Consider the following 27,711-nt stretch of genomic DNA (forward strand, 5'->3'; position numbering starts at 1 on the left):
TTAATCTAAGAAACCCTTTCATGAAAGTAGGAGACATGATAATAGGCAAAAAGAGAGATCCTCATCTAGATCTGCCTCTAAGAAAAAAGATCTCTTCCTTTCTTAGTCCAAGTCCGATGAATCTTCATACGTGGACCACAAGGAATTAGGTCCGCATAAATCTTTGGTCCAAGAAGGGAAGGTGCAAAGTAAAAAGGATCTGACTGTACTAACTCAATCTCCATCTCACAGGCTGAATGACTGGCACCAGCCAGTTCCACTGGGGTTCCACATTGGACCCCCATTCGGCAGTTCCAGCACATCCTGGTTGGGATCTTCTGAATATCAGGTCACTGGACACACCAGTTCTGTTGGTCCCCATCCCTGGCACTCCTCAACTCCAGGAAGGGCTGAAACCTGTACCTCACAGGATTCATAGACTCTAGGACTGGAAGGGACCTTTAGAGGTCATTGAGTCCAGTCCCCTGCCCTCATGGCAGGACCAAATACTGTCTACACCATCCCTGATAGACATTTATTTAACCTACTCTTAAATATCTCCAGAGATGGAGATTCCACAACCTCCCAAGGCAGTTTATTCCAATGTTTAACCACCCTGACATTTAGGAACTTTTTCCTAATGTCCAAGCGAAACCTCCCTTGCTGCAGTCTAAGCCCATTGCTTCTTGTTCTATCCTTAGAGGCTAAGATGAACAAGTTTTCTCCCACCTCCTTATGACACCCTTTTAGATACCTGAAAACTGCTATCATGTCCCCTCTCTTAGGCCTGGTCTACACTGGGGGTGGGGGGGTTCGATCTAAGGTACGCAACTTCAGCTACGCGAATAGCGTAGCTGAAGTCGAAGTACCTTAGTTCGAATTACTTACCCGTCCTCACGGCGCAGGATCGACGTCCGCGGCTCCTCCGTCGACTCCGCCACCGCCGTTCGCGGTGGTGGAGTTCCGGAGTCGACGAGAGCGCGTTCGGAGTTCGATATATCGTGTCTAGATGAGACGCGATATATCGAACTCCGAGAAATCGATTGCTACCCGCCGATATGGCGGGTAGTGAAGACGTACCCTAGGTCTTCTCTTTTCCAAACTAAACAAACCCAATTCTTTCAGCCTTCCTTCATAGGTCATGTTCTCTAGACCTTTAATCATTCTTGTTGCTCTTCTCTGGACTCTCTCCAATTTCTCCACATCTTTCTTGAAATGCGGTGCCCAGAACTGGACACAATACACCAGCTGAGGCCTGACCAGTGCAGAATAGAGCGGAAGAATGACTTCTTGTGTCTTGCTCACAACACACTTGTTAATGCATCCCAGAATCACGTTTGCTTTTTTTGCAACAACATCACACTGTTGACTCATATTTAGCTTGCGGTCCACTATAACCCCTAGATCCCTTTCTGCCATATTCCTTCTTAGACAGTCTCTTTCCATTCTGTATGTGTGAAACTGATTGTTCCTTCCTAAGTGGAGCACTTTGCATTTGTCTTTATTAAACTTCATCCTGTTTACCTCAGACCATTTCTCCAATTTGTCCAGATCATTTTGAATTTTCACCCTATCCTCCAAAGCAGTTGGAGGATGTTTATGCTTTACCCTATCCACAATCTCCTCTCCTGTTGGGCCTGGTCCTTCTCAGGGAAATTTCAACACCAGAAGAAACTACCTTAAAAAGAAGAGGATCATCTCCTACCACATCCACAAGTTGGAGCATTTTTCCACCAGCAGAACAGTGGGAACCTACTTTCTCATCAGATAAATCCAATGTTCCAGACAAGCCTTTCCCCTGAGGGAGACAAGCCCAAACAGATCCCATAGGAAGTCTTGGAGCTTCCCTCCTCCTGGCTATGACTTTCCTGCAGACCACTGGTATCCTTTGACCACAGGCAGCAACAGAAGCTTTTGCAAAGGGTGGTAGCTGAGCTCCAGATCCCTCTGGAGGAGACTCGTTATACTCAATATAGTCTCTTGGACTTCTTGAAACCCTTTGGCCCTAGTAAGGTGGCCCTCCAAGGGAACAAAGCCATTTTGGAACCACCAAGACTATGGTATACTCCTGCCTCCTGTGCCTCTACTCTAAAAGGGGCTGAAAAATGCTATTTTGTACCAGCCAAAGGGACAGAGATCCTATTTACCCAACCAATACCCAGCTCCTTAATGGCTACAGACCGGGACAGGAATGTAGCACCCCAAGACAACATCAAGTGACAAGAGAGTTAAAGGCTTTGATCATCTTGGGAGGAAAGTATTTTCATCAACCAGCCTCCGATTCAGAACGTGTAACCATCAGGCATTGCTAGCACAGTACGATTTCACAATTTTATTCCAAATTTGTGGACTTCAGAGACAAACTTCCACGGAAGACAGGGCTTAGTTCCAAGCCCTCATCAGTGAAAGCAGGCTGGCATCTATGACGTCACTCCAGGCAGCAGTGGATGCACACTGTGTTTAGAGCCATCACCATAGCCATCTGGCATGAATGGTAGCTTCACTCTTTGGGGTTCCCCAGGGAGACCCAGAATACCATTGAGGTCTTGCCCTTTAATGAGTCTAATATCTTCAGTGAGCAGACTGACAAGTCTCTGCATTCTCTTAGGAGTTTAAATACAGCCTTCCATTCTCTGGAGACCTAGGCATCAATAATTCCCTCCCTGAAGAACAACACATGGTTTGTAGCTCTCAACATGAAAGATGCTTATTTTCATGTGGATATTCAAAAGGTTTCTCAGATTTGAGGTATGACGAGCACTGCCATTTCAGAGTACATCCCATTTGGTGATGCTGACAGCACCCTGGGTCTTTACAAAGGTCTTGATGATGGCCCAGATGAGATTCAACCACTACTGTCTTCCTGTATCTGGACAAACAGCTATTAATAGGCAGATTGAGCTAGGAGACCCCATCAGTGACCAGATTCTTACTCCACCTTCTGACATTATTGGGGATCTGTGCAAACAAAGAAAGGACCATTTTGACTCCTACGCAGCTCATAGCATCGTCATCTCACTGTGACAGACAAAGTAGGAGACAGCCTCTGCTCTACATCATTTTCAGGTCAGATGAATGGCTACCAGCTTTGGGCTCCCATAACCAGCTTAACAAGTTCAGGTGTGCCATGGTTTACTGCACCAAGACCAACCATGCCTGGGACACCTGGACAGCCTACTATGCATCTCTGGTGCTGGAGAGAATGCTGCACAAAAGCTAAAGGTTCCTCTTTTCGTGTTGGGCTCTCAAGCAGAACATGGCTGATTCAAAAGCCATTGTTTGGCTCAAGACCATTCAACTGTTGCCTTGCTTGTCTTGCCCACAGGAAATCACTATATATAGCTTAAATAAATGCATATATAGTGTATTCTCCTGGTTAGCTGGGTGGGGGGGAAAGCACCCAATTTTGTGAAAGCTGTATTTAATTGCAAAACGTATTTTAATGATTCCTAACAAAAGGTATTGGTTGGTAAAGTAACTAAAAAGTACATATACAAAATGCAACTAAAATGATTTAGGTTTCCTGCTTCCTGATTTAAATCATGGTTTAAAAGTTAAATAAAAGTGATTTAAATTAATCAATATATCCTGAATCTACCATATCTTTATCAATATTAAGTACCCTTCCCACTTAACTACGCCTCAGTTCTACTATACCTAATGTGTTTGTTATCTTTTAAAAAAATCCTGACAATTTTGTATAGAATTTTAGTGGGCCAAATTCTGACAATCCATTCTTAGTTTTTATTCCATCTCTTTATTCATTTGCCTATTGACTTCAATGGAGTGTAATCGAATAAGGACCTGAATATTAAACTATAACAAAATTGTATTGTTCCATCCAGCTGTGGCTCTGAAATGTGCAGAACAATCAATATACCACTATTAAGTTTAGTAATAATAGTACTTAGCTCTAGTTGGACTATGTAGGCTCTTTAAATATTGTCTGTGACCAGTGGTTCATCAGGTGCACTTTTGCTAATTTTTTGTTAGCATTCAAAGAGAGATGTGGCCTTTACCCTCCGGTTGTACTATCTTTTGTGTATCTATTTATGAAGGTCAGTTTTCTTTCATTAAAGTCACCATTTCTTTGTGTAAGTGAGCCACTTGGAATAAGTAATCTTGTTTCAGATATGTACCCATTAACAACAGGGCAGACATTCTGGAGTGAGAGAGATTTCTGTATGGAAATATAGACAGTCTAGGTCTTCTGATTGTATTCCTTTGTTTTCTTGAGTATATTTATTAACAGTTTGTTCTTCGGGCCCTTGCTTCCTTCACTGGTGCCTGGAGCCAGCCCTGTTGGGGTGCAGTTTCTGGGATGGAGTTTGGGGACTGGGGGACATGTGGGGAGGGGGTGCAGGCTCTGGGAGGGAATTTGGAGGCTGGGGTGTGTGTAGGAAGGGGGTGCAGGCTCTGGGAGGGAGTTTGAGGGCTGGGGAGTTTGGGGAGGGGGTGCAAGCTCTGAGAGAGAGTTTGGGGGCTGGAGGTGTGTGGGGAGGGGTGCAGGCTCTGGGAGGAGGTGTGTGGGAAGGGGAAGGGAGTGCAGGTTCTGGAAGGGAGTTTGGGGACAGGAGGGGGTACAGGCTCTGGGAGGGAGTTTGGGCATGGGAAGAGTTACATGGGGGTACAGGGTCTGGGAGGAAGTTGAGGGTGCGGTGGTTACCTGGGGCTCCAAGGCAGGGCAGGCTGGGGGGCCTCCGCGCTCTTCTGCCCCAAGGCACCACCCCCGCAGCGTCCCATTGCCCGCAGGGGTTCTCAGGGCGGGGGCAGCACGTGGAGGCAAGCCCCGTCCCTGGGCCGCAGGGAGGGGCTGGCAGCCACTGGAGCGAGCAGGAAGACGCCCCTCAGCTTCGCTGCACTGGTGCGGGCAGCAGGTGGGACTAAGGGAGAGACCTGACCCCAAAACTGCTTGAGCCCCACGGGCCACATTGGGGAGGCCCATGGGCCGGGAGTTTGAGACCCCTGAACTAGAGGGTACCATATTTTGTACCTATTTTCCACTAGGGGTAATCCTAGAAATTTCAGTCCAGTAAGGTTTTTTTTCAGTATCAGGTAAATGAGTCAAATGGTAATTAAAACATAATTATAAAATACCTAAATGGATATAATGATAAGGGCAAACTAGGACAATTTCTCTAAAGCAAAAGTAAACCTTTTGAATTTATTGGAATACTTTGAACATGTCAACAAAATAGTGCATAAAGAGGAACCTACCAATGGGCATAATTTATCTGGATTTTTAAAAAGCTTTTGAAAGTCCCTCACAAGAGGGATTTAGGAAACTAAGTAATTATGAGAGAGCTAAAGTAATGTCATGGATTAAATAGTGGCTAAGAGACAAAACAGAAAAATTGTAGAGAAGTGGTAGCAACATCATAGTTGAGTTAGGTTCTGTTTGTGTACTTGAAACAATGAGTTAAGAGTTAATTTCTTTATTTTGTGTGAAAATAAATATATTTGCAAAAATGCAAATTACAGAACACAAACTCTGAATAAAGATTGGATTTTTTTAAGTAACTCTTTTAAATTATTTGAGTTCTAACCAAGTTAAAATGGGCCTTTAAATTGTGTGCATTTTAAGTCTCATGTTTGCTGGGCCACTCTAGCTTAAAAACTGTGGGTGGAAAAAAATGAAAAATCTGTGCATGAGAGATTTAGGGTTTATCTCTGTGGATATGTACTTAATTTACTAATTAACAAAAAGAAAAATAATAGTATGTTTCAACATAACTGACAACTTATGCATGGCAGGTAGCCAGTGGATAACAAGTTATGTCTGCTAGCTCTGTTTTCCAACATTGGGAATAGAGAAATTGTTGAGGTGGGCTAGATACCTGCTAGGGAACAAGTTGTGAAGAAGGAGTGGAACTCTAAACTCTGCTCAACACTTTTGCTAAGATCCTGGTCTTTGAAAATGGCTATGTGGTGCGGTGGATGTGCTAGTGTTGAAGTTTGTTTCTCTGGGTTGGGAGGAGTCTATAGTCACTATTGGATTCCTTAACTTTTCATTTTTTTGCTTTTGAGATGGTGTGTTATGGTGTGTTTTCTATCTTAACTATCTATCTTAACCAGTCTTAACTAACAACTTAGGGTGAAATACTGGCCCTGTTGAAGTCTGTGGAAGGTTTGCCATTGACTTCAATGCCGTCAGGATTTTATTCATACTGTTTTGTATAAAGGAAGAAATAGTTTAAAACTGGGGTGCCCTGAGGTTCTGAACTGGGGCCTGTAGTGTTTAATATGTTTATCAGTAATAAAGGTATAAACACTAAGTAGGAAAATTTGCAGAAGACAAAATTATTTAGGATACACAAGACTAGAGACAATACGTCTTGAGTCAAAGCCCAGTGCAATAAATGGGAGTCTTTACACTGACTTCACTGGGCTTTGAATCAGGATAGCTGTGAGGAATTTCTGACACCTAACAAGGCTTGGTGAATGGGCAGCATGCTGGCACACTGGTGATAAGTGTAAGGTAATGCATGTTTGGTGTAATAATCTGAACAACTCTGACATTGCTACATTCTAAAGAAGGCTACGTTGAATATAAAACATGCTTAACATGATGTCTATGGCCAAGCCGAGAATTGAATTTAGATCTTCTAAGTTCCAATTCACTGCTTAACCACAGTTCAGCCAGGCATCGAAAACAGTCCTCTGCTACTTCATCTATAGGAGACTGTGAGGAAATTTAGAAAAAGCTTTATTCACTTGCATTAATATACTGTGTTAGTATGATAGGATGTGTGTGGTGGGGGAAGGAACATTCAAAAAAACCCTGTGGCTTTCTGCTACATCAACTGCTTCTGTTCTCCCTGAAGAACAGTCTTGCAAACCAACAACAAGAGCTTCCAGTTCTGAAAAGGATCCTACCAGCTCAGCAGTCAAAAAAGTTAGAAGCCACTCGCAGGGAATAGAGGCCAGCAGCAAAGGGAAGTTGCAAAGATGGGAGAGGGCAGCATTAGCCAGGGTGGAAATCTAGGATTTTAAACCATATGTTACCCAATATTTTTATAAAAAGCAGATTTTCCTGACGTTCTGGAAATTACATGTGATATCATCAAAGCCTCTTGGTGAAATTATAGTCCCATGCATGATTGAGTATAATATAGATATGTATACACACTGACTGGCTACAAAGACAATATTAAGGTAAAATATTGACCTGAGGAAAAGAAATAATTTGAGACAGTGGCATATTATCTAGAGTTTCTGGTTTCAAACAATTTTCACCGTCCAGAGAATTGTTTCCCCACTCCCAAGGGATAATTCTTCACAGTTTTTATCTCCAGTCAGTATATTTGTTATGCTCCTTGAATTTTATCTGTTGCCACCTGCTTACTGAGTCACACATCTTCCTCCTGCTTCCTTAGCTATTTCTTTTTCCTACTCCTGCCTCCTTTATAAACCTCTTCTTCCTGCTGGTTCCATAATCCATTGTCACTTTCTCGCCCCCCACTCAGTTCTTCTTTCTTTCCATTGTCTCCCCAGCCCATTGTCTCTGGGGTTGCTTTGTCTCAATTCCCTGGCCTGAAAACCAGCTCCTCCTATCTCATCTAGACAGTGACCAAATCCTGCCAATTCCTTCTCCACATCTCTAAAATCCGATTGGTCATCTTTGTCTCTGTGGCTGAAACACTTGTCCAGCCTCTCCATGCCTAACAAGTCTAACCTGTTGTTTAGAAACCTCTAATGTCGGGCTCCCACAACCGCACTTGGAAGCCTATTCCAGTACTTAACTGTCCTGATAGTTAGAATGTTTTTCTTCTAATATCTAACATAAATTTCCCTTGCTGCAGATTAAGCTGATTATTTCTTGTCCTACTTTCAGTGGACATGGAGAATAATTTATCTCCATCTTCCTTATCACAGCCCTTACATCTTTGAAGATTGTTGTCCTCATCCCCATGTTCTTCTTTTCTCAAGACTAAAAATGCCCCGTTTTTTTAACCTTTCCTCACGGGTCAGATTTTCTGAACCTTTAATCATTTTTATAACCCTCCTCTGGACTATCTCCAATTTGTCTATAACATTCTTAAAGTGTGGTGCCCAAAACTGGATATGATATTTCACTGTTTTGCAACTGCATCACAGTGTTGCTCATATTCAATTTGTGATCCACTAAAATCCCCAGATCCTTTTCAGCAGTACTACTGTCTAGCCAATTATTCCCCATTTCATAGTAGTTCATTTGATATTTCCCTTGCACTTGTCTTTATTGAATTTCATCTTGTTGATTTCAGAGCAATTTTCTAATTTGTCATGGTTGTTTTGAATTCTAATCATGTCCTCCAAAGTGCTGGCAACCCCTCCCAGCTTGAAGTAATCTTCAGATTATAAAAGCATACTCTCCACTCCATTATCCAAGTCATTAATGAAAATATTGAATTTCAGCAGTCCCCTGTGAGGCCCCACTAGATACCACTCTCCTCACTGAACCACTAACTTTCTCTTCTCCTTTGTTCCAAGTTTAAGCTTCTTATTCTCACATTCAAGACTCTGGCTCTGCATACATCTTTGCTCTCATTTCGTCAGTGAATCCTGCTTCACGTTTCCTTTTGTTTCCCTCTTTCACATCTTGGCATCCCTACACAGGATGTTCGAAGTGTCATTTATCTGCCATGTCATTCACTCATTCGGCAGCCCTATAATTCCTTCCTGCAATTCTACAGGGATGTAACTCATCCAGCAGGGCTTTCTGCACAGTACTTCTTCCTACATTAGGCGCTTCAGTGGCACTTGCTCTTCAGTTTACCAGGGGAGCGCTCTACCTCCTCTCTCTCTGCTCCTATTGTTAGTTTGCAGACAGATAACTATCCAGTGAGACATCAATGGTGACACCAGGAAGAAGGTAAAGTGGGGAGGCAGTACATACCACACTAACACCATGCACCACCCACCAATCCAAGCGCTCAGTCACAGACTCCCATTCACTAACTCCCACAACCTCAGCAGCCCACCCACCCACCTTGCTGGCCCAGTAACCAACCCCTGCCCAAGGCATTTCCCGACAGTCCCCAGTCATCCAACTTCCCCATGTACTTCTTCACCCGCTCCTCTTTGATGCCTGATGGAACCTCATCCAGCTACTTACTCACCACTCAGATACTCCAAGCACTTCTCAGCTAGCTCCACCCTTTAACCCAGCATTCATTGCATCATCCATGTACTTTCCCCTGGAATCCCTCCACCCAGCCTCTTTCACAAAACTCCCTATCTCTAACCCACCTAATTAAAAATACTGTCACTCAACCATTATATTCATAACAATGTTTAAAAAGACTGAATCCTCCCCTCATTTTCCTAGTGTATTTTGCATTGACTGTTTAAATTGTGAGCTCTTCTTGGATAGATCTGTGTTGTCTTTTGTGTCCTGTACCATGCCAGAAATGCTCTTGGTGCTTGTAGACAAGTGCTTCGTCGCTCGTGGTAGAAATCAGCCGGAGACCTCTTACTTTGCAAAACTCAATGTCCTTTTATTTCCCTGTGTTCGTTCCCACCACCATCATCATATACAACTCTGTACAATTCAATAGGAGTTAAGTAGCCACCCAGGGGACAGCTAGTTCCTCTTGCTAGCTAGGAGCAGCAGCAGCAGTTCCTTACTCCTCCTGTTCCTCCCCCCCTTCCCACTTCCTTCCTGCCAGCTTTATAGGCCTTCTCCCCAGCAGGCTCACAGGTGATTACTCTTAGGCTCCTTTAATGAGCCACACCCACCAACTCCAATCAGTTCCCCTTGATGGGAGCTGTGCTAGCAGGTTCTGAGCTAACAGGGGCTGGTTCAGTGCCTCTTAGGCCAGCACCCTGTTACAGTGCTGTACCAGTAATTAATATCCTCTTGCTTATTTAATTAATAAAACCACAAACAGTTCCTGTTACAAGCTTGCCCAAGATGATCCTTAATCTACGTTGGTATTATTTTCCCTGAATTCTTTTCAAACTTTCATTGAATTGGGGGTCATATCAGAGTCATAAATGTCTTTATTCTCTGTATTGATGTTTCTAGTCTCCAAGAACATATTGCTGACATTCTCTGAATCTTACTTTGAAAATCATAACGCAGCTTTTGTGATTTTTATGACTAAAACATTTTCCCTGTATAAATTGCCTAACTTATGCATGTTGGTTTATGCTGCCAATATTAGTCTTTGTCTATGTACAATAATTCTTTATTTTTTTAAGTCATTGCAACATGGTGTGTGATTTTGAGTAACATGTCACACCAGCTTGGCATAAGCAGCAGTCATTGTTTCTCAGTGAAGCAGCAGTCAGAAATAAGTTCCTCTAATATGATCACATTTTCTACTGATTTATATTTCTGAACTACCACCTACTGTATCATTCTTACCTAATTCAGTTGCTTTTTAGCTATTCTGACTGATGAAATTAAAGTTCAGTTTACACCTAATGCAGTGTGTGCTGTGTAAGAGTTAACTTGTAGTTTTTATACTTTAAAGTATTAGGAAGCAGAAGGGAACAATTCATCTTCATTAACAGCCATTGCTAATACGTTAAAAGATTTCTTTTCTTTATTCTTCTATTGGAAAACGTTTGTCACCAATGTATAATTTTCTTTCATCTCACACAACCTCTTATCATGTAAACTCCGTCACAGGCATTGACTGGATTTTTTCCTTTTTCCTTGTCTATATTATGGAAAAATATAATTGATTCCTAAAATTGTTGCAGCTCAGCAATTCTCCATTTTTTTTCTGTATTGTTATCCCCACTTTACACAGAGAGAGGATTTTGTGATCCCCTCCTTCTAAAGCAGTGGCCCACACTTTTTCCCAAACAACTTCCCTTCTCCTTTCTCCCGTGCCTGCAGGCTTGTTCCTCTTCCTTAATACAATGTATCCAAACCTAATCTGTTCCATCTGGTAGCCAATCCCCTGCCTAGGGATCTCTTTGGACTTGTGCACTGGCACTGTCCTCCATGCTCATCTGCACCCAGTAGCACTAACTATAGGTGACATGCAGCAAACGACAAGTTATAGCATCCCATGCAAACATGAAGGCTCACAGCAGCATAATAGGGAGCGCAATTCACAGCAGTGAAGCTGCTATCACAGAGCTACCATGCTGATTGGCTGAAGGGTGGATAGAGACTTGCTGTCCTTCCTCTTACAAATGACAATAGAGATTCAAAAGTTTTTTTTAAAAAAAGGCAAAACAAAACAAAAAAAGCTCTCTTTCCTAACCAAAGCAATGTGCTGGAGGCTTAACAGAGTATGAAATGTTTTCACAACTCCTTCCCCAAAGAATCCAATGTGCATATATGACCTGCACAACGTAGGAGGGATTCAGCTTCACCCTCTATGTATTTCCGTATATGGTCGTCTGTATACTGTTTCAGTGGCATAAACAACACGTGAAGAGCCATGGGAGAATTCTCACAGTATATGTTACACACTATGTTAGGCTGCTGCCCATCGCACTAACCTTGGCCCAGGAGACATGGCAGGAGCAGTCAGGGATATAGTAGTGAGCACCATGTTGAGTGTCTGAAGCAGAGAGTAGGCAGCTCTTGGAAGGCTGCTATAAATTTACATCAAAGACCATACTGACTCTCTGGAACAGCCCAGAATCTCAAGGGTGTAAAGGTGGCTTAAAGCCACATTTGCCCTCCCTCCCACTGTGCTGAACTTTCACATGGTGAAAAATTGTTTAAAGGAGAAATAAGAATATATCAGGGGACTTAGGCATATGGGAAGATACTGGCAGCAGAAGATAAAGTTTTTATTCCTTGGATAAACTATATAAAGTAGGACACTTTCCATTTTAGCTTGTACATTTCTGAGACACAAAAAATCTCTCTCCATTTCATTGAATGGCCTGAATCCAAAATTTTGAAGTAAATATGTAAATTTTTTTAAAAAAAATCCAATTCTAGGTATTACGTTTTTGAAACTGTGGAACTATTAAGACTGTGGGAAAACATAATTTCAGTTGTGGCTTTCATCACAAGTGACATGAGATAGTGGTGAAGTGGCCTCTACTGATTCCTGCTCTTGGTTATCTTTGGATGTACCAACAGTGCAGCCTGGGAGTTGGTCTAGGCTGCACCGTTAGTGCATCCCTAAAGAGTAAGAATGTACAGATGTCATATTGAAGAACTCCAGTTACAAGTAAGTAACCTTCACATTTTCAATCTACTCTTCATTAGACATCCCTCTTATCTATCTAATCTATCCAGGTTTTTATACTTTGCCTCATCATCATGGTATCCGTTCCTGCATGCATCGCAGCTGTGCAACTCAATTTGAAATGCTTAGAAATCTTTGATTGAGAGAGGACCAGTTGGGTTCAGGTCAGGACTGAAGTGCAATTTCAGGGCTACATGGCATAGGTTACACAACCTATGCAGTGTGCTTAAGTCTGAATAGGGCTATCTGTTTCTCAATGTCATGTACACCAAGGGATAACGTTAATAGAAATTATGCACTTGACACCAGGGTTGCCAGGTGTCTGTTTTTTGATGGAACACTTCATCAAAAAGGGACCCTGGTGGCTTTGGTCAGCACCACTGACCAGGCCATTAAAAGTCCAGTTGGCGCAGGGCTGGCAGTCTCCCTACCTGGCTCCGCAGGACTTGCCAGAAGCGGTGACACACCGAGTGCAAGCTCAGCAGCTCCCATTGGCTGGGAACTGTGGCCAATGGGAGCTGTGGAGGCAGTGCCTGCAGGCGGAGGCAGCGCCTGCAGGCGGAGGCAGCACAGAGAGCTGCCTGGTCGCGCCTCCACCTAGGAGCCAAGGAATATGCCGGCCGCTTCCAGGAACCACCTGTGGTCAGTGCTGCCCAAAGCCCACACTCCCTCCCTCACCCCAACTTCCTGCCCCCTCCTACACCCAAACTCCAGAGCCCTCACCTCACACCCCCAACCATACCCCAATCCCCTGCTTGAGCCCCCTCCTACACCCAAACTTCCTCCCAGAGCCCACACCCCTGCCCCAGCCCAGAGCCCCCATCCCACTCTCCAGACCACTTGGCCCCAGCCCAGAGCTCCCTCCTGTACCCCAGTCCCACCTGGCCCCACCCTGGAGTCTTCACCCCCTCCTACACCCCAGTCGCCTCAGCCCTGAGCCCCTCTCGCACCCAAACTCCCTCCTGGAGCCTACACCTTAGCCCAGAGCCCCCTCCTGCACCCCAAGCCCCTCATTCCCAGCCCTATCCCAGAGCCAGCACTCCCAGCCAGAGCTCAGCCCCATTCAATAAAATGGAGAGAGCCCCCTCCTACACCCTGAACCCCTCATTTCTGGCCCCATCCTGGAGCCAGAACATCCAGCCCAGAGCCTGCACCCCCTCCCGCACTTCAAGCCCTGAGCCCCGCATTTCTGGCCCCACCCTGGAGCCTGCACCCCTAGCTGGAGCCCTCACCCCATCCTGCACCCCAATCCCCTGCCCCAGCCCAGTGAAAATGAGCGAGTAAGTGAGAGTGGGGAAGAGCAAGCGACAGGAAAAGGGGATGGAGTGAGCAGTGGTGGGGCCTTAGAAGGGGTGGGGCAGGGGTGGGGCCTTGGTGAAGTGGCAGGGCAGGGGGTGGGGCAAGGATGTTGGGTTTTGTGCTATTAGAAAGTTGGCAGCCCTACTTGCCACAAGAACAGACTCTTGCTAACATTTCCTGTCATTCCAAAGTGTGTTATAAAAGCTATAAAACTAAAATTCAGTTAGGCTTTGATGGACTGTATAAACCCTACACTGGTCAGGAAAGGGTTGATAAACTGCTGTGGGGTCAATCAGTCCCATCCCGCTGCACCTGTAAGAGTTATCAGGCTTGAAGGAGGTGGTTGAAAGAAGAGAGCTAAGCCCGCTCCATTGTGGGGAGGCTAGGAGCAAGAGCAGATCTCTTGTGCTAACTTTCTGAAGGAGGGCCTGACTGGGGCCAAGGACCTATCCATAGACTGTTAGATGCCAGAGTCTGCTTGAGGGAAGGTAGGCCTGACACAGGACTGTTGTATTTATTTTATTACCTGGGACTATTTTGTTCCCTTTTTCAGCTGGGGTATTATGTTTCACTGTTATATTCAGGACCTTTTATGGACTAAATGAGACTACTGCTGTTGACACCCCTCAACCCCAAAGGGGATGACTGCCCACAATAAACCTCTGTTGGTTTGCCTCCTGCTGGAGTCCATGCAGTGATTTATCATGAGCCCCAAAACAATACGCTCATAGAGGTTTATAATTTCCTGGTTTCTAAATTAAATATACCACACCATTCTAAATTAAATGTTTTACAGGTGTTCTGTAGTTATAGATAATACAATGTTATCACCATTTTGCTGCAGTCCCTTCTTTCCTATTAGAGGATAATAAAGATATTTATTATTTTGTTGTTTGCAATAAATAAATAAATGTACTTTTACAGTTAAATCTGTCATGAAGGCTTTTCCAGGTCATCTATTATAGAGTTAACTTTTGGAATTCTGTTTGCCCAAATAAAGGGTGAAAAATCTATTCCTTTCTGAAGTATGTAAAATTTGCCCTCTGCTGTACTGTGCCAAACTACCAGAAATTGGTTCCATTGTTGGAGACTATAAACTCTTGGTTCCACAAGAATTTAAATAGCAATTTTCTATATTTTGTCACAATGATGCATTTTTCTATTATATATGCATACCTATGCAGTTTTTCATAAAACAGGCCTGATGCTGAATGTCACTTAACTGATGTAAAATTGGGGAGTGGGGGATGGTTGAGAAATTGCACATAATCACGTTAGCCCTGGAAATAAAAAATGTTGTTAATTAAATATTATTAAGTTTGGCTTATTGAAATATTGTGCTTTTCACTAAAATAAATGAACCAAGTGACTTGATTCTATGCTCCCAGTATTTCACAGAAGTAAACATAGGTTTGAGTCATATATACTTTTTTTTTATTTTTCAGTTTCCATTTGGTAAGGAAATACATTAGGCAACCCTACTAATATGTTCTTAAATTAAAATGTTACATACTCTCATTTTCAAGTACAAAGTACAGGAGTTTAAACATAATTCTTCATTTTTAAAGGTATGGAATGATTCCAGTCTCTAATCCAGCTCATGTTTTAACTTTAATTAAATGCATTTCTATATATCATGTTTTTATTTTCATTGTTTTTAGGGGGGTCAGTTCTTCCATTACATCAAGAACAGTGGTGACTCTAGGCATAAGGGGACTGAGCAATTGTTTAGGGCCTCAAGCAGCTCAAGGGGACCCCAATTTAGTATTACCCTCAAAATACCATTCATCTTATTTAACATGGACTTTTAAATGAGTGTATTAATGTGTGTTGGTTTGTGGGAATAATGCAATTAGTATCTTTAGGACGTGAGTGAGGTATAAGTAAGGAGGAGAGGTCAAAAATATTCCTGTTTAGGGACCTCAAGTGGCTAGCATTGCCTCTTATTAAGAAATATGTTATCTTTAAGACTTTGAAAAAGATAAAATATTCATTGTCATTTGTGGGTTTGTTTTGTGCTTCAATATAAATTAGGAAGTAGAGATAGTGTTGTTAGTAATCAGCAAAAGATAAATAACTCCCCTTAAGAGAGAATGCTACAGATAAGAAACAGGAAAGAAGTAGCAGCAGATAACAAGCTTATAACCTTTGGACAGATACAAGATATGCTTATATAGCTCTGGGATGTATATATGTCTTGCCATCTTACTGAACATGGAAAATATTGGGTCCGTCTATAAAACATAATTCAGGATTTGTTGCATATCAATACACCATACAGGACAGATACAATGAGGCTTGCTGGCAGACCACCTCAAGATATCTTTTCAGGCACTGCAAAATCAAGTCAGGTCAATAATTAGAACCTCTAGGAAAAATCCAGGTGTTGCAGGAAGAGTTATTGATGATTCGCTGGTACTCTTCCTCTGCCAGGATTGAACCAGTGCCTACCATGTTGTTAGGGAAGAACAGTTCTGCTTGAGGTGCTGCCATCCTTTGGATGAGCTAAGCTGAAGTATTGGCCACTAGAGTCATTAAAGATTGTTCACGCCTGAAATTTTTTCATAGGTCAGTGTTCTCTATCTTAAGTATTTCTAAAGTGACTTCCACTATGACATCCAAATATGTAATCCAGATGGTAGGCAACTTTAATTGTAGCACCTTAGAGACTAACAAATTTATTTGAGCATAAGCTTTCATGGGCTACAGCCCACTTCATTGGATTCATAGAATGGAACATATAGTAAGGAGATATATATAACATACTGAGAACATGAAAAGGTGGGAGTTGCCCTACCAACATTGAATCTATTTCCCCATGTTAAATATCCTCACACCTTCTTGTCAAACTGTCTGTAATGGGCTATCTTGCTTATCACTACAAAAGTTTTTTCTCTTAAATAATTAGCCTCTTGGTAGGGCAACTCCAATCTTTTCATGTGCTCTGTATGTTATATATATATCTGCTTACTATATGTTCCATTCTACGCATCTGATGAAGTGGGCTGTAGCCCACGAAAGATTATGCTCAAATAAATTTGTTAGTCTCTACGGTGCCACAAATACTCCTGTTCTTTTTGTGGATACAGACTGACACAGCTGCTACTCTGAAACTTTAATTGTGATGCATTCTTTACCACCAGACTTTTAAAGCAAATAAGTTTAAGAGCATTAGGTTCAGGATTATGTTCATAGCTTTTTTCTTCTTTATATCTTTAGAATCATACAATACCAGGGTTGGAAGGGACCTCAGGAGGTCATTTAGTCCAACCCCCTGCTCAAAGCAGGACCAATTCCCAACTAAATCATCAAACCATAATATTGCAATAAATTTAGTCTGATCCCAAGAAATATATGGCAAAACAGAATATGGGGGAACAGTCCCGCGCAATATATCAATAGTATATAAGAAGCCCTAATGATTTTTACAATGATGAAACTCAACAATTCAGAAGTTACTGTACATTAACCTATCTGTTTTTCATACCTCTGTTGTCTCCAGCAATAAGGCAAGGAGGAGTTTCTATCATCATATTGAAAGTTTTGCTTAGAGAGTTGACAGTAGGTTGGGAGCATAACAGGATAAGATCCAGAAACCCTTAGTTTACAAGTCAGTTACCAACTTCTATACAAACAGCTTAATGCCCCACACAATAGCACAACCTATGTTTTGCCTGTGAGGCCTTGACAACATCCTTGCATCAGATGGTAATAATTAGTAGTTTAGTTACTTTTACAGTATTAACTCCCACAAGACTCCACCAGAACTTGAGCTCTTTGTTGTATTAAGTGATCCAAAATCTGCTATTTTTGCAGGATAGGCTTTCCTGGTCCTGTGTTACTTTTTTTTTTTTTATCTCACTTATGTTTCACAGAGGTTTGAAAAAGAAAATGCCAGAGTGGTAGTTTCCTGCCTGCTCCCCAAGAGTATTTCTTTTCCTTGGTTCAACTTCCATATGTGTTAACTTTGTAATTCCACCCCGTTGGATTTCAGATTTGTAGTCAGTTTCTTTCCCCGCAGCTATAGCATATCCCCTGCTCAGAGGTAATACGAAGCTTAATATCGCCTCCTTCTCCCCCCCTCCTTCTTTGTCATGTGATAGGTAATACATTGTTGTCATTAGCAACCTATAGCAATGGACAGCACAGTAACTGCTACAGTTAAGGTTTCTTTTATAATCTAAATTGTTTATAACTTCCCCCAACTTTAACCTTTCAGGCTGAAATTTTAGGAATTAGACTCAGCTTGAAGGTGATTTTCCCTACTAGAAATGGGAAAATATGAGCTGAGCAAAGGCAGTTCAGTGGCTGTTGAAGTGAAGAGTGGAAAAAATAATTCCTCCATATATAATGCTTACAGAAGTTATATATGTAAATGTCATGTGTTATGAGAATGAAAACAAATGCAAGATGCTAAGTGTGTCTTTAAGACTGTAAATACATTTATGCAGAATTATATTGTATTTGAGAAATGTGTGATCATGTTAAAATTAAACTATGTTGTAAGGCACGTGCCCAAGGGGACAGAGATGAGGTCACATGTGCAACCTTAACTTTGGCATTTTCCAACTTTTGAATACACCATGCGACCTTAAAGTTTTTTTAATATACTCTCTTTGATGGAATAGTATGTACAGGTAATATAGTTTGTAAAGTGCTTTGAATCCCACTGCGCAAAGTACACTGTTAAATTCAAGATAATTTTTCATTATACAATAATTTTAATTTAATTACACTATAGACTGTGATGAGTGAGCCAATGCTCATGTTGCACAGTACCATGTAAGCAATAACAATGTGGTTATGAACTCAGTCTCTCTCCAAGGGTTGGCAAAAGGCTGGGAGACTCATTAAAGCCATGCTGTCATCTCTCCAATGAAGAGTCCTCTGCTTCTTAGCTTGTTGAATCAAATCGTTGTTTGGAAAGCATTAGGTAGGAATCTTGTCTGGATCACCCATCATCCTGTATGAAGACACAACAAAATTCCCACCTGACCCTTGCCAGCCATATTTTGATGGCTAGAGGCCTAATCATTGGGGCTCAATCCTCTGAGGTGGTGTGCATCCTCATGTCCCATTGTGCCTTGGTGGGGTGGAACTGGTTCTAGATCAGCAGAGATTGTAAGGTATAGGGTTGCTTATTGGAAGGATGGGGGTTGCTGTAGCCTGAGATTGGTGACATTGTAGCGCCTTTACAGGAAAAAGGAAAATCTAGGGAGGAAAAAATTGTTGTACTCTGAAAAGCTGTTTACTCTGTGATCAAAAACAAGGTAAAACCAAACCTGAGATTCTTTTGAGGGTTTTGTTTTTGAAATTTTGATTTTAAGGCAAGATTTTGTATTTCAGGTTTCAAGCTTGCATTAATTTATTTTATTATGAGACCCTTAAGCAGGGTATTTTCCCATAACAATCTTACCTGTTTTTTGTTGTCCTTTTGTTAAAACACTTGCTTTGAAAGCTCTTTTGCTTTATTGTTGGTTAAGAGAATACAGTATTTTTCCTTGTTCAAACTGATTAATATTCTATCACCATGGAACATGATTTAAAATCAAAATATATCTCAAAAGGTGAATTTTCCTAAGTTTAGTATGGATTTCTTATTTGTACAATATTATGTCATTCGTCTCAAATCAGTGGCCCTTTTTTAGGTGGTAGCAAACAAATTTTCACAAAGAACAGCCACAAAATCCATGTGTTTTTTAAAAAATAAGGCCTTTGCTGCTCCTGTTGCATTATGTTTATATTTTTAAATGGGAACAAGAAAGGGATTTTGCTAATCTTTCATTAGTTACTCATTAAATATATTTATTTCTTCCCTCCACACAGTAAAAAATCTTTTAATTGGTTATTAACAAAGATAATATGATAAAATGTGTGTGTGGATTTGATGCTGTTTCATAAATCTAAATAAAGGTCATTTGTATCAAAGCAGAGAAAGAGAGGCCTAGATAGTACCTGTCCCCTCATTTCTGCTCAATGAGCCTTTGAGCCCCTAAGCAGGGGTCAGACACACTGCAGTCCTTGCAATTTTGGCACATAAAAGCCATGTGAGTCTAGTAACAATTACAGGGTAGCACTCCCTGTGCTAACATACAATCCACTGCACCAGCCAGTACAGTTGGGTCAGTGAATGGGCAAATGTGTAGTGCATTCCCTTTAAAAGGTTGTGGAAGGGGTCTGTTGTGCCTTTGCACACAGTCATGATGCCTCTAGGAGTGGCTGGCAGTACAACAACTCCTCATAATGAAGGCATGCAGTCATTAAAAGCACAGTCTTTCATTGCTGTTGGACAGGTTGATGAAATGTTCCACCACGATCTTAGTACTAATATTGTTTGGTTGTTTACTAAACAGCCATCCAGTCCCATATTTAGTAATGAGTTAAATTGAACACCAAAGGATGACATGAATTTGCATTTTCAGTTGGATATAGATTAACAATGGTTTCTGTCTCAATCTGTGGAACTTTAATATTGGTTCTGAATGCAAAAAAGAAACGTAACATGAAGATGGTCATGGTTGTTAATGGCTTGTATTAGCTGGAAGCTATAAAATCATCCAAGGACTCCGTTAGTGTTGGAATAATAATTTACCAAGACAATTACCACATGGTGAAATTTTTTGCAGTTCTAATTCAGTGTTATTAATAATGAATAAAATTGCAATTTTCTCAGGTTGCTGGGGGCAGTGGGGAATTATTTCAATGAATATTTCAGCACATTAGTTTAATCATAGTTCCACAAAATTCAAGTGGGCAATATTTTATACTTCTAAGTTCAGTCTGCTAAGGGACCATAGTCATTAAATTGCAAACTATTTGCACTGAGATCCATTCTATGATTTACTAACCTTGTTAAAAACACTGTAAAAGAAATCAAGCTGTGCCATTAATACTTGTAATTTGATGCTGCATTTGTTAATGGGCTCACTGTGATTAATGTTTTTAGCAGTAGACAGAGCATTTTGAGACAGGCAGGGCTGAGCTCTTTAGTGTGTACATACGAGTAAAAATGTTAGAATATTGCACATTTTTGTAATATATATTTTTGCTGGAACATTTTCCTTAATGCCACTGAAATATAGGAGCAGTATTGAAATTATATGTATATGCTATATGTAAATACAGTGCAAGTTCTGGTTGGTACTGACATGTGTTCTCTATTTTGTAGCCAACTGCATGACTTCTGGCGCTTGGATTATTGGGAGGATGATCTACGCCGGCGAAGGCGATTTGTTCGCAATGCTTTCGGATCCACTCATTCTGATGCCCTCCTCAAAGCTGCTGTGGAATATGGTCAGTACTAACTCACCCCATTTTTAATAAAGGGGCTATTTTGGTGACTTCTATGTCCATATTAGATTGCTGAGGTTTGTCATTTTTTTTCTCACATCATGGTTTTAGGAAGCTGGAACAGGAATTTTTTCAGCCTCATTTCTTGTTGGGCCAGAGGAATTGCTTTTGGATGCTGTGAAACACTCACTCTTCCTAGTTCCCAAAGGCTTAGCAGTATTTCTTTCAGCAGTAGCAGAAACAGGTTTAGAGCAACGGCACAGCTGGGGTGGGTGATGGGTCATTGGTGGTGCCACCTTCAATTATACCTATTGGCTTGAAAAAGTGCCGCATATATACATAAAGGCCACCCCTCTATGCCATGGTACCCCTTATTAGCGCTTCCACTGCCTTTCAAGCATTCCCAGACTCCGTTGGCCCTAGGATTCAGACTGGGATAAGGAATCAAACCTGACTCTCCTGCTTGGCAGAGTATGACTCTGTGAGATGCATAGCATAACACTTCCATATAAGACCTTTTTTCAATGAGGTTTATAATTTGTCCGTAAAAATCTTGAAAGCATTAACTTGGCATACATAATCTAAACCAGAAGTAATGTTTATCTGTAAATTGTGAAATACATCAATAAACCCTTGTTTAAACAAAGCTGCTTAGCAGTTGTGCTCAGTGCTTTTGGGCAATCATGAACCAAGCACTTTATCACGAGGTTCTCAATCTTTTCTTTCTGAGGCTCACCCGACATGCTATAAAAACTCCAATGCCCACCTGTGCCACAACACTGGTTATTTGCATGTAAAAGACAGGGCTGGCATTAGGGGGTAGCAAGCAGGGCAGTTGACTGGGGCCCCATGCTACAGGGGTCCCCCACAAAGCTCCACTGCTATGGCTTCAGCTTCAACTCTAGGTGGGGCTTCGGATTTCTACCCTGCTGGCCCTGCTCTGTTGAACAGAGGAACTTCACAGCTAATCTCCAAACACCTGGAGGGGTGATAAGCTTTTGTGGACAGTCTTTTATTGGGACATGCTTACAAGACTCGCCTGTGACACCAGAGAGTTAGTTTCAGGGGTTTATAAGAACATAAGAGTGGCCAATGATTCATCTAGCCCAGTATCTTGTCTTCTGACAGTGGTCAATGCCAGATGCTTAGAGGGAATGAACAGAACAAGGCAATTATCAAGTGATCCATCCCCTGTCATCCAGTCCCAGCTTCTGGCAGTTAGAGGTTTAGGGACACCTGGAGCATGGGGTCATGCCTCTGGACAGCAGAATGAACCTTAGTGGTGCAAGAGTCTAGAAGGAGATACATTTTTCAGAGTTAGGTCTTGTGCAGTTCTGTAGACATCTACAAAGGCATTATTTTTCAGGAAAGGGTCCTATCCACCTTTTTAATTTATATTTCTAATTGAAAATAAAGTGGCCCCAGTATTAATTTCCACTATATTTGGATGTAAACAAACTTGAACCAGCATTATTCTTAAATAAGTTTAAAAGCAACATACTGAAAATTGGTACAAGGAAAATCATTTTATGCAAATATGAGCTAAATCATGCAGCCCATTTGTAGCCAGAGCTCTCAGTGAAGTCACTGGAAGTTTTGAGTCTTAGATATAATTCATGCTGTATAGTTAATCTGTGGAACTCATCACTTCAGGATATTACTGAGGCAAATAACTTGTAGTAAGCTTCAGAAAAGATTAGACATTTAAATGAATATCAGCATGTACAATTATACTAGCCCAGGGGTGGGAAAACTGTGGCCCAGGGCTGTATCCGGCTCTGCAGATGTTTTAATCTGGCCCTTGAGTTCCCACCAGGGAGTGGGGTTGGGGGCTTTCCCCACTCCGCCTGTGCCGTGGCTCCCGGAAGCAGCGGCATGTCCCCCCTCCGGCTCCTATGCATAGGGGCAGCCAGGGGGCTCTGGATGCTTCCCCTCCACCCCAAGCGGCACCCCTGAGCTCCTATTTGCCAGGAACCATGGCTAATGGGAGCTGCAGGGACAGCGTTTGTGGATGGGGTAGTGCGCAGAGCCGTCTGGGCATGCCTCTGCATAGGAGCCAGAGGTGGGACATGCTGTTGCTTCTGGGAGCTTGAGGTAAGTGCCGTCCAGAGCCTGCACCCCTGACCCCCTCCTGCACCCCAACCCTCTGCCCCAGCCCTGATCCCCATACTGCCCTCCGAACCCCTTGGTCCCAGCCAGGAGCACTCCTCTGCACCCCCAACCCCTCATCCCCAGACCCCACACCCTCAGCCAGAGCCCTCACTCCCCCTGCACGCCAACCCCTTCCCATACCCTGAAGTCCTCATTTCTGGCCCCACCCCAGAGCCCGCAACCACAGCCAGAGCCGTCACCCCCTTCTGCACCCCAGCCTCCAATTTTGTGAGCATTCATGGCCCAGCCATACAACTTCCATACCCAGATGTGGCCCTCGGGCCAAAAAGTTTGCCCACCCCTGTACTAGCTAGTATATTATTTATTAAAATATAAAGGCTGTCAATTGTAATGCTTCAGGGCATAAGCTGATCAATAGCTGGGGTCAAGAACTAATTTTCCCTTATGGCATATAGTATTGCACATTTGACACAGTGGTGTATTTATTTTCCCCCACCTTCCTTTGAGGCATCCAATATAGAGCCACTGTCAGAGGCAGATGTCAAATCTTTAGTTTGAACTGCTGTAACAATTATGATGTTCCTTTTCAGAAACAAATATTAATTTTAGCCCTAGTCTCTATTCTACTTTAATACAGAATTGCAATTTTGAGGCGGCTGTTAATATTTAAATATGTAAAAATTCTGATTTCAACCCAGCCTGAAAGCAAGAAGGAAACTGGTTTACAATCCCTCTTAAGGCCTGATTCAGCACCATTTTTTAAGTTAATGGAAATTTTGTCATTTACTTCAGTGGACTTTGTTTCATGCCCTTATAATGCAAATGATGTCCTCTTATTTCCCCCTCCACACCACAACTTAATGTGCCACTTCTGTTACATTTCAGCATTCAGAAGGGAACCCCATTTACCTTTAACATTCAGGTGAATAAAGCTGAAGTATTGCTGGGGCAGTGCAAGTCAAACTCTCATTGGTTGTGTTTCAATTTACAGTAGATGGAAGTTATCTTGCTGGCAGTAAATGTATCTGATATGCAGCTTTCCCATAAATAAATTAAAAGTATGGTGTGGCATTCTGGAGGAATTTTAAACAGCATGCACTGAAGTTAAAACCCAGAGATTCCACCTTGATGTACTTACTTTTCAGAGGCTTGGGTATATGGATTTTAATATTGAAACTTTTAGTTGACCTTTCGCTGTGAGAAAACATCCTTAACACTGATGTTATTTTTATGCCTCTTGGTGATACTAATGAGTTGAATAATTTATGAGGTTGTCATGTGAAAAGGATTTGGTGCAGTTTGATGTACTTTCAGCCTCTGGTGTTGGAATGTGATTAATAAAGAGCTGGAGGCATAGAATTTTTTTCCATGGTATTTTATTTTCATTGCATTTTTTTATTCATTTTGTTTGATAATTTTATGTTGGAATAGTTTAATAGTAAAATGCTGTTAATGTAAAAAATGCAATATAATGTCACTGTACACAATAATTTGAAAGCAGGGCTTTTTTTTAAATCATCATATGCAGTTTCCAACTAACAGGTTATTCCCTGACCTCAAATATTTTATTTGTGGAAAATGAACTATTGATAAAAAAAATGATACTTTTTAAATGTTACTTCAATAGCAACCTTAAATCTGCACTGATAACTAGTACAAGAAATGCTATTTTGGGTATGAGTATACTGGAAAACATCTTATAAGTTTTTTGTTATCTACATTGACTGTCAGTTATCAGACCGGGTTTTGTACATAAATATTGCAGTGGAGGAATGTTTAGTCAAAGCCTAAGTCAGCAAGCTCCTCTGTGTCTACGATCAAAGGCATCAACTTAAATAGGTCTGATCAGGCATTGCAAAAGAGAGCAGGCAGCTTCACCCGAGCAAAAAAACACAGAGCAAAGATGACAAAATTAATCAGTCATTTCTTTGGCAATAAATAATAAGATGTGCTGAGGATTGCAGATGAGAGTTTGTGTTCCTTGGAGATGTGCCTGCTTAACACCTGATTTATCTGAGTTTGTGTAGCCATCAAGATATGACCTTGATGAATAAAAGACTGCTCTACAACTAATCTAGAATTAAATCAGCGTTGATGGTGGATGCATGGATACTGTAATAATATGACGCACTAGAAAATAGAAAAGTCTTGGGAATGGCGAATATGTCTGTGGTCTGTACACCTGTTTCAGAGAAACAATATCAGAATGTTTGTTTCCTCCTTAAAGAGCTAGAACAGGGAGTAACAGGGTGTAAAGCTTATTCTGATAGTGGAGATGGCTACTTTCTATAGGAAATATCTATTTTTTAATGTTCATCTACCTATCTAGGTGTACTATGATTACATTCTAAGAAATCTTCTATAAGTGTTATCAATACTGCCTAGGACAGGGGTCCGCAACCTCTGGCACGCGGCTCACCAGGGTAAGCACCCTGGTGGGCCGGGCCAGTTTGTTTACCTGCCGCGTCGGCAGGTTCAGCCGATTGCAGCTCCCACTGGCCGCCATTCGCCGTCCCAGGCCAATGGGGGGCAGGAAGCTGCGGCCAGCACATCCCTCGCCCTCGCTACTTCCCGCTGCCCCCATTGGCCTGACATCAGCCGAACCTGCCCACACGGCAGGTAAACAAACTGGCCTGGCCCACCACGTGCCAGAGGTTGCCGACCCCTGGCCTAGTATTTAACTATAGGCTCATTATTGACCAGTTTATACATATTGAGGTTTCCATGTTTGGTACAAACTACTGTAAATGATTGAGGTTGCTAATAAATAAGTAAAAACACTTCAATAAATTGAAGCAATGTAAAGTTTAAAACAAATCCCCATGGATGTATTTTAACTACCCTTTATGTAGTGCTCTGTTTCACAGTCATGCCTGCAAGTGTAGGGTGATGAACTGGATGATCTATTAGATCTCTTCCATCTCTAACTCTGTGAATACTATACACGAAGCCAAAAGTGTTTGTAGGCTGTTAAAATAATTTGCACATCTGAGTGTAAAATTAGAAAGATTTTAACAAGTATCTTTTGCAAATATACCAATATCCTATACACTATGCCAAGTTGTTTGTTTCGTTCTTTTCTTACTATGATAGGTATGGTAGGTATCTCATTTTTCTGAAGATTGCAAAGGAAATGCAGTCATACATTCATACCCCAGTGTACTTAAGCATAGAAGAATAAGCCATATAATGGAGCATGTTTGAATTAACACTAGCTGGCAATATTGAGTGAAGTTTTGGTTTTATACTTGAAAGGGTTTTTTAGTTTAAATTGAAGCTCTAATGGAGTTGCACAGGTAGAACTAACTGAGTAATAAATAAATAAATAAAAAATGCACAAGAGAGAATAGAATCCATCTCCTTTCCCCATACTTTTTTGGGCTCTGCAGTGCTAACATGAGTAAAAAGCAGTAAACTCTAAGTTCTGTCATTTAGTGTGCCGATATGATGGAATATGTACCTGGTAAGCATATGTATGGTAAGAAGTTGCCCTTTTGATATGATTAATTTAATAGCTTACAAACAGTGCGTGATTAAATGAGCTACTACAGCACCCAGCTAGGACTGTGAAACAGAGTACTGTCCCAAAGGACATTTAAAGAGCAGAATAGGGAACTTATTCAAGCTCTTGGGGCTGCTTCCCCAAAAGCTTAACTTCCACAAACAGTTGTGGTGTTGTGCATAACAAAATTCATGGACCAGGTCCAGCAAAGACCATACTTGCAGCCTGCACTAGAGAAAGTAAAGATAAATAGATTGGTGCCCAAGTAGCTGAACATTTGTATAAAATGTATTGAACCACTGTTACTGCCTGTGCTCAGGAAAACTTGGCCAATTAAGTTGATTATAGTGGTCACAATGATTGGTCATGAATCCCAAGAATGAAAAACCTGCCAATTATATGTCCAACCTTTGAAGTGCAACTACGGTTGTATTTTAAATGAGGAAAATGGCAACAGCTTTCAACCCTGTGTGACAAAAGCGAGGCCCCTAATTCATATTTAGGCATCTAAATAAAAGTGACCTGATTTCAAGAGTTGTTCTAGCTAAAGGAAGCTGCTACACCTGGCTCTTTCTGGGACCTGTCACGAATGCTCAAAGTTTCAGTGAGGGCTGTGTATGTTCAACACTTGAAAATCAGTTTGCTTTCATTTCTTCAGGAGCCCCACTGTTAAATCAAATGCCTGGACTTTTCAGTCCACGTCTAATCATGACTATCTGAGAGCTGTTTTTTTTCCCCCTAGTTTCTGGACACTCCACATTTGAGATTCCACACTCCTGCATGTTGGCTTGTCAGAGTAACTAAATGTTATTTTAATTGTCTTCCCTTACCCAGAAGTGTCAAGATTTTCACCTTTAGTTTTTGCTCTGCTGTAAGGTTGTAAATATGCTTCTTGTTGGTAAAATACCACCACTATTCAGAGCAACTCCTAGTCTGCCTATGAAAAGCTGCTATGTAAATTGTCCATCCCTATAACTTTTTATCTCAGCTACTCAAAAACAATTGTAACCTGAGGTTTCCTCTCGTGTCACTCCTAGCAATCATTACACTTTCTTCAAGTCCTTTTCTGATTGCAGTCAGTCTCTTGAAAGCACTTTTTAGCAATGACATCCTTCAGTCTCACATCTTCACTTAGTGCTCCAGGTCTGGTACCTTGTTACCTGCCTTCAGTATCTCTTCAGATAACAGATGTTTCTTCCTCTTGTCTCTGAGAATAGTCCACAGAGGTTGCCCCAATTGACAGTCTAAATCCAAAAAGTATCTTAGAGCAAATTTATTAGATAAATCGGACATTATCAGAAGCAAATTTAAAGGTATGTGATATAGAATCATCTCTAGCTAAAGGTCTCAGTAGCAGCCTCACAAGATGGGTAAAATCTA

The 27,711-nt window shown here is 41.6% G+C and overlaps 1 protein-coding gene across 7 annotated transcripts in view; it reads left to right on the top strand.

The window, feature by feature from the left end:
* The window catches only part of NBEA (neurobeachin), an 831,523-nt gene that overhangs the window by 515,825 nt on the left and 287,987 nt on the right, over nt 1-27,711 (top strand). For all 7 annotated transcript variants that reach the window (XM_039530859.1, XM_039530876.1, XM_039530902.1 and 4 more), the window contains one exon: nt 20,596-20,720. In XM_039530859.1, coding sequence (XP_039386793.1) covers nt 20,596-20,720 — 125 coding nt within the window. The remainder of the gene's footprint in view (nt 1-20,595; nt 20,721-27,711) is intronic.

Source organism: Mauremys reevesii, linkage group 1 (genome assembly GCF_016161935.1).
Source record: "Mauremys reevesii isolate NIE-2019 linkage group 1, ASM1616193v1, whole genome shotgun sequence".
Taxonomy (NCBI): domain Eukaryota; kingdom Metazoa; phylum Chordata; order Testudines; family Geoemydidae; genus Mauremys; species Mauremys reevesii.